Source organism: Myotis myotis, unplaced genomic scaffold, assembly GCF_014108235.1.
Source record: "Myotis myotis isolate mMyoMyo1 unplaced genomic scaffold, mMyoMyo1.p scaffold_m19_p_12, whole genome shotgun sequence".
In the NCBI taxonomy this organism is placed as follows: Eukaryota; Metazoa; Chordata; class Mammalia; order Chiroptera; family Vespertilionidae; genus Myotis; species Myotis myotis.
Window position 1 is genome coordinate 14842091 of NW_023416316.1, and position 8243 is coordinate 14850333.

Sequence of the window (8243 nt, forward strand, 5' to 3'; positions counted from 1 at the left end):
TACCTACTCCAGGACTTCTGTGCTGATCAAATGAGATGAGGCACCTAAAAAAGCTTCACAGACATTTGGTTAAAGTGTAAAATGTTTCCACCTGGCTATAAAGCAAGTTGTGCTCCTGTGCTGAAGAAACTCCAAGGAGGCTAGTCCCTGGGAAGAAGAAGCCGGGTGTTGCTACGTGATATCATTAAGCCGGGTGTTGCTATGTGACATCATTACCCAGTGCCCACAGCCACCATTTCCGGGCTCATCTGGACTGGGCTGGGCTGTGGGCCGCAATTTGCACCTTGGGTCTCAGCAGCTTTGGCTGCAATTTGGTGGGCTGTCACTCTGGGGTGGTGGCAGGGCCTGTATCCCACTTGGGGAAAGCCAAGTTTTGCTTTGTTGGTGCCAGGTCCCTGGAGCCATTTCTTTGGAAATGGCCAGTGCACATCACAGCAGCTCCTGTATTGAGAGTCTGCCCTCTGGTGGTCAGTGTGCATCAAAGAGACCAATCACATGGTCAGAAAGACACTCAGCATAGCAGCCTTTTATATATATAGATATTTTGTGAACTATTCTGGTTTTGGAGATATTCTGGCATCCAGTGGCTTTCAATAGCCACCCATTTCCAGAGTGTTCCTGAGTTTACAGCTGAGGGTCACTGGGAGCCGGCAGGTTCACAGGAGGTCTGACAATGCTCCAACAACACCCACTCGGCACTGGAGTCTCACATTACTTTCAGGCAGAAACAACTGACACTGGTTTGCAGGGGCTCACCTTCTATTCCTGCCACAGTGATTCATTATGGTTAGGCTCTGGCTGGTGTAGAAATAATCCCTCCATGTTCATCAAGATATAAACTCATAGAAGTGGGCACCTTGCTTTTCTTGTTCACTGCTGCCTTTCAGTCCTTAGTAGAGGTCTCAACTCAGTCTTAATGTTAATAGTAGTATTTGAATGAACAGTGAACCCCTCTTACTTATATGTGATGAGGTCTTGATGATTACTTTGGGGTTCAATGTTTTCCTGGAGCCAGACTGGAATAGAGGGAAGATGCATACATCCACAAGTGTGTGATATTAATATGAAAGTATTTTAAAATTAATTGTTTTCCCAGAGAATGACAGTATGAGATGTGATGGTTTTGGTCTTCTTTCTAGGTTCCTGAGATTCCGAAACTTTTTTAATCCCCAGCAGACAGAAGAGCAGCATGAGGCCTGAGAACCAGAGCAGCGTGTCCCAGTTCCTCCTCTTGGGGCTCCCCATCCCGCCAGGGCAGCAGGGCGTGTTCTTCACCCTGTTCCTGGGCATATACCTGACCACGGTGCTGGGCAACCTGCTCATCATCCTGCTCATCAGGCTGGACTCGCGCCTGCACACGCCCATGTACTTCTTCCTCAGCCACTTGGCCTTCTCTGACATTTCTCTCTCCTCTGTCACTGTCCCTAAGATGCTCATGAACATGCAGACTCAGCAACAATCCATCTCCTATGTGGGATGCATTTCTCAGTTGTATTTTTTCATACTTTTTAGTACTCTTGACAATTTTCTTCTGGCTGTGATGGCATATGACAGGTATGTAGCCATCTGTCAGCCTCTGTACTACACCACCATCATGAGGGAGGGGCTGTGTGTAATGCTGGTGGCTGGCTCCTGGGTTCTCTCCTGTGGCCAATCCCTGTTGTACACCCTCCTCTTGGTCCGACTGTCTTTCTGTGCTGACAATGCCATCATCCACTACTTCTGTGACCTCGCTGCACTCCTGAAGCTGAGCTGTTCAGACACCTTCCTCAATGAGCTGGTCATATTCACCGAGGGAGCAACGATTTTGTTTTTGTGTTTTGGTGTTATTTTGTGCTCCTATATTCGTATAGGGATCACCATCCTGAGGGTGCCCTCCACTAAGAGACTGTTTAAAGCCTTTTCTACCTGTGGCTCCCATCTCTCTGTGGTGTCTTTATACTACGGGACACTTGCTGGTGTTTACTTTTCCTCCTCATCATGGGGTTCCAAAGACATAATTGCTTCGGTCATGTACATGGTAGTTACCCCCATGCTGAACCCCTTCATCTACAGCCTGAGGAACAGAGATATAAAACAGGCCTTAGAAATGTGTGTCAATAGGGTTAAGTTCTTTAAGCAGCAATCACTAGATCCTCCTGTTGCAGTCAGGAGCACAGTAAGACAGATCTCCTAAAATTATTGTATGGTTGACATCTGCATATAACTTTTATAGAATATACTTTCTGTCATATGTACAGTGTTTTTAATCTGTCATCTATGTTAAGTTTGCTACTTGGATTTTTAATAATTCTTTATTCGAAATAAATATTTTTTCACATGCCTATCATCTCTTATAATATATATATATATATATATATATATATATATATATATATATATATACACACATAATCTTATGCAAAACATGTTGTACGATTATAACGTGGTTTTGTCTCATTCTGTTTTGAGATATGTCACTTTTTGCTAATGCATTTTTTAAAATTTTATGTTATCAAATAGCCACTTATTAAGCATCATGATCTGCTCCTGGTAATCTTCCCTTTTTATTACCTGATTTTTTAAATGCTGTCTTTTGTTGGCTTCTGGCTGATTGTGCACATCTCTTCCTAATGTTGGCCGACTGCAATCAGCCATGATAAGAATAATTACACTATGAAAATTGGTATGTGCTACAAAGCAAGGCTGTTAGAAAAAGAGACTTTTTAGGAATGCATTTAAGAGCACACCACTAGTTTTATAATTAGGAAGAGTTTGTTGCAATGGGTTCTCTACCTTAATACCTCATCTACTTCTGATATTAATATAAATATGTTATATCTGTATAGAGGGCGATACATATACAGATAGACATACAGCTAGATATATAGATACTACTATAGCATAGAATAGTAAAGTATAGTATAGTATCATATGGTATGGTATGGTATGGTATGGTATGTTAAGGTATGGTATGTTAAGGTATGGTATGGCATGGCATACTATAGTATAGTATTGTACAGTACAGTATAGTATAGTATAGCATAGCATAGTATGGTATGGTATGGCATGGCATGGCATGGCATAGTAGAGTGTAGTATAGTATAGTGTAGTGTAGTGTTGCGTGGCGTGCTATGGCATGGTATAGTGTAGTGTAGTGTATTGTAGCATAGCATAGCACAGCATAGCGTAGTGTAGTGTAGTATAGTAAATGTAGTATAGTATAGTATAGTCAGGATGCAGCTTTCTCCTGGTTGGTGTTTAAATGGTATTTCTTTTCCATCAATTTGAACATTTCTTTGTCCTTATATCTGTGAGGTGTGCATTGTTCAATATGTAATGCTGGATAATGTTCATTTTATGTAAAACAAAAATTATTATATTTATGGATATACTGTCTATGGACATCTACTATAATTATAATACATTAGAATTTATATTTTCCTTATTACTATATTTTCTATTTGATTCATCTGTTTCACATATACTCTTCTTGTCTTCCTCTGTTTTAAGTAAATACATATATTCAGTTCCATTTTCACTCTATTAACATATTAATCATACATTATTATTATTGTTTTATAATTCTTTTCTGTGCTGTATGCAGACATCACTTTTTACTTTCTACTTAGGTATTTGAGGTATACAATACAGTGGCATTTAGGACACATATCAACAATATCTCATTTCATGACCATTAAAGAAAACTATAAAACATCAACTGAGTATTTTTCAACTGTGAGGAAATAAGAACAAAGATATCTATAAGTCAATGTGGAGAAATATTAGAATATATTGCTGGATGAAAAAAGCAATGTGTGAAAGAGTATAGCATGCTACTTCTTATGTAAAAACAAAGGGGAATAACATATACATGTGTCTGCCTATTTGAGCAGAAAGAAGCACAGGAAGAATGAATTACAAACTGATGAAATTGTTTACCGACAGGAGTTGTGGCAGAAGAAATGAGGAGATGAGTAAAATTATTTGTGTAGTCTGGACTATGCTACTTTTGCAAGTAAAACATAAATATTAAAGGTGTTTAATAACGCAAAGTAGAATAAAACAAATCAAATGTACTTAAGTATTTTTCAAACTCCAAAATTAGAGTAACAGGGAAAATTAAATAAATACCCTAAGATATTGTTGAGTCCAGAATTTATATTTATCTTTCAATTAAAAATAAAACACTGAAAACAATGTCTTAAGTTGTACATTGCATGGCATTAACAGTTCAAGGTTCTGAATCAAGTCACCATGTATCCAACAATTCAGCACATAAGCAACCATTGAGGAAAAGGAAGTGACCCTCACTCTGGGAAAGGAGCTCTGTACATGGAAAAGGAGAGGCTGGAATGGACTCTATGGTGTCAAACTAGAATTGGAGCTATCAATTCAAACTCCTGGGTTTTAAATGTATAAATAGATTGCAATTTATATGTTATATGTCATCGTCTATACTGTTCCCATCCTCATACTTTCTGTCCTGCTCTGACCCACCTGCTATGGGCAAACATGCTTTTAGGTCTTAGTTTCCAGTTTTTCCTTCCTGTGTTTCTTTTATATATATTTCCCAGTTGGCTTCTCTGTGACCATTTAGAATCCTTGAAAGCAATGAACTCACCCAACGCTATAAAATGAATAACAACAGTAATGGACTATAACTTAGAGAATATGAATCAACAAATACATAATAATATAAATGAATAAATAAAAAACTAACAGGTGTTGGATAAGAATAATTTCCTTTTTTAGGATACCACAACTAATAAAGAAGAAATTATAGAATTTGAAAATCACCATTTAGCCTTCACATGTGCAATAATTTTCTCACATAAGAATCACCAATGATGGCGTCACAGGGGAGTTTTACCAAACATTCCAAGAAGAACTACTAACATTTTGTCTTTGAACTACTCCAAAACATTCAAGAGGAAGGAACACTTCCAACCTCTTTTTATGAGGCCAGCATTATCCCAATTCCAAAACCAGATAAAGACACTACAAAGAAAAAAAATTATAGGCCAGTATTCCTGGTGAACATATCTGCTAAAAATCACAATAAAATATTAGCAAATCAGATCCAGCAATATGTTAGAAAGATCATACACCATGACCAAGTAGGATTTATCCCCGGGATGCAAGGCAGGCACAGTATTCACAAATTAGTAAAACTGATATATCACATAAACAAACTGAAAGACAAAAATCACATGACCATATCAATAGAGGCAGAAAAAGCACTTGACCAAGTCCAACACCCATTTTTGACAAAAACTCTCAGCAGAGTGGGATAGAGGGATCATACCTGAACATAATAAAGGCCATATATGACCAGCCTACAGCCAAAATTGTACTCAATGGGCAAAAACTAAAACCATTTCCAGTAAGAACAGGATCAAGAGGGGATTTACACTTTTACCACTCTTATTCAACACTAGAGGCCTGATGCATGAAATTCATGCAAGAGTAGGCCTTCCGGCCCCCTGCTTCCAACACCAGCTTCCCTCTGGCTCCCGGGACCCGGGCTTCCCTCATCTGGAAGGTTGTCCGGAAGGTCATCTGGTCTAATTAGCATATTACATTTTTATTATTATACATAGTACTAGAAGTGCTAGGACAGTGATCAAACAAGAGGAAAATATAAAAGTCATCCAAATTGAAAGGGAGGAAGTATAATTCTCATTATTTACAGACAACACAGTATTGCACATAGAAAACTGTAAACAGTCCATGAAAAAAACTACTAGATTTAATAAATTAATTAGGCAATGTAGCAGGATAAAAAATTAACACCCAGAAATCCATAGCATTTTTATACACCAATAATGATCTATCAGAAAGAGAAACTAAAAAACAATCTCATTACCATTGCAAGAAAAAAGGTAAGAATTTATTAATAAAACTTAACCAAGGAGGTAAAAGACTTGTCCTTGGAAAACTACAAAGCAATGCAAAAAGATATAGAAAAACATATAAACAAGTGGAAGAATATATTGTATACATAGATTCATAGAATTAACATCATTAAAATGTCCAATCTACCCAAAGCAATCTATAAATTCAATGCAATACTTATTAAAACACCAACGGCATATTTCGCAGATCTAGAACAAACACTCCAAAAAGACCATGAATAGCTGCAGCAAACTTGAGAAAGAAGAACAAAGTTGGAGAGATCACAATACCAGATACCAAGTTATATTACAAAGACTCTGTAATCAAATCAGCCTGGTACTGGCACAAGTACAGGTATACAGATATAGAACAGAACAGAAACCCCAGAAACTTACTCAAGTTGTTATACTCAATTAAAATTTGGCAATGGAGAAAAGAGCATTCAATGGAGTCAAGACAATCTCTTCAATAAATAGTGTTGGGGGGCGGGTAAGAGATCAACCAAAGGATTTTTATGCGTGCATATAAGCATAACCAATGGACACAAGACACTGTGGGGTAGGGGAGGTCAGGGGAATGTCAAGGGGGGGGGGAAAGGAGATATATTTAATACTCTTTGTAATACTTTAAACAATAAAACAAAATTAAAAAAAATAGTGTTGGCAAAATTGGAGAGATGCATGAAAGAAAAAAAAGAAAGAAAGAAAAGAAACTAGATCACCAACTTACACTATACATAAAAATAAACTCAAACTGGATAAAAGACTTAAATGTGAGTAATGAAACCATAAAAATCCTAAAAAAACACATAGGCAGCAAAATCTCATACATTTCTTATAGCAGAAATTTCACAGGTATATAGCCTAGGGCCGTGGTTGGCAAACTGCGGCTTGCAAACCACATGTGGCTCTTTGGCCCCTTGAGTGTGGCTCTTTCACAAAATACCACGTGTGGGTGCACACGTACAGTGCGATTGAAACTTCGTGGCCCATGCACAGAAGTCGGTATTTTGTAAAAGAGCCACACTGAAGGGGCCAAAGAGCCGCATGTGGCTTGAGAGCCACAGTTTGGTGACCACTGGCCTAGGGCAAAAGAAATAAGGAAAAAGTAAACAAATGAGACTACATCAAAATAAAAAGCTTTTCCACAACGAAGGAAACTAGCATCAAAATGAAAAGGGTTCCCACTGTATGGGAGAACATATTTGCTAATGATACATCTAATAGGGGGTTAATTTCCAAAATATATAACGTACTCGTGCAACTCAACAAAAGGAAGACAAACAATCCAATTGAAAAATGGGCAGAAGACCCTAATAAACACTTCTCCAAAGAGAATATGCAAATGTCCAAGAGACGTGTGGAAAAGGCTCAATGTTACTGTTCATTAGAGCAATGCAAATGAAAACGACAATGAGGAAGAGATTCATCAAAGAGCTTGTATTCATGTATGCATTATCAATGGATCCACATAATAGTATGGTGTAGGTCTGGGGTGGGGAGTGGAGGCAGGCTAGAAACGTTAATGGTGGAACAAAGGGGACAAATATAATGCTTTCAACAATAAATTATTTTTGAAAATTTGTTAAAAAAGGATAAAAACACTAGCTACTAGAAACATTATCATATGCCTTCTGATAATATGCACTGGTATATCAGCTATAAATCTACAGCCTGTAATATACATACAAACATACATACATATATACATATCAACACAGAGAAGGTAAACATAGCAGAATGTTACCATTAGGGAATTGGCTGAAGATTGCCCAGGGATTTTTAATATCGTTATTACAATTTTTCTATATCTTTAAAATAATTTCAAAATAGAAAGTTGTAAAATCTTTCTTCCCAGCTGGAGCAATGCCCAAGAACAAAGCAGTCCAGGGCATGACTGGAATCAGGGACACTGTCCCCTAGGACTCCAGTCTCTCTTACTCTTGGACACACAGCTCCCAAAGGGCAGTCAGAAATTAGCCACAAGCTTGGGGACTTGGATGTAGTCTCTCATTAGTAGTTAAGCGTCATTTGTTGACTCATTTCTCTGGAGTCAGATAAGGAAAATGAAAGTCTGTAGAAGTGTCAAGTCCCCAGATATTTCTTCCGTGTGTCTGGATATTAGGTCTCCTGAAGGAAACCTGAAGAGATGGGCCACAATTTGGAGCAGAAGGTGTCTGAACTCACCAATGACGAGCCCAGGTGAGAGGAGCTGGAAATCTGCCCTTGGCTATGGACCTGCCTGTGTGCTAGGGGGTTCATGTGTGAGACTCTGTCCATGACCCTTTGTGTGTGCACGTATTGTATATGCTTGTATATGTGCTATTTGATAGTTGTGTTTGTTTGTGCTATTGATCTGACTCACAG

General features: G+C 38.2%; 1 protein-coding gene across 1 annotated transcript in view; it reads left to right on the forward strand.

Moving 5' to 3' along the window:
• Window positions 1–1189: 1189 nt before the first annotated feature.
• Window positions 1190–8243, forward strand: part of LOC118667147 (olfactory receptor 1J4-like) — a 10855-nt gene continuing 3801 nt past the window's right edge. Inside the window, exon 1 of the mRNA XM_036329937.1 lies at window positions 1190–1958. Coding sequence (XP_036185830.1) covers window positions 1190–1958 — 769 coding nt within the window. The remainder of the gene's footprint in view (window positions 1959–8243) is intronic.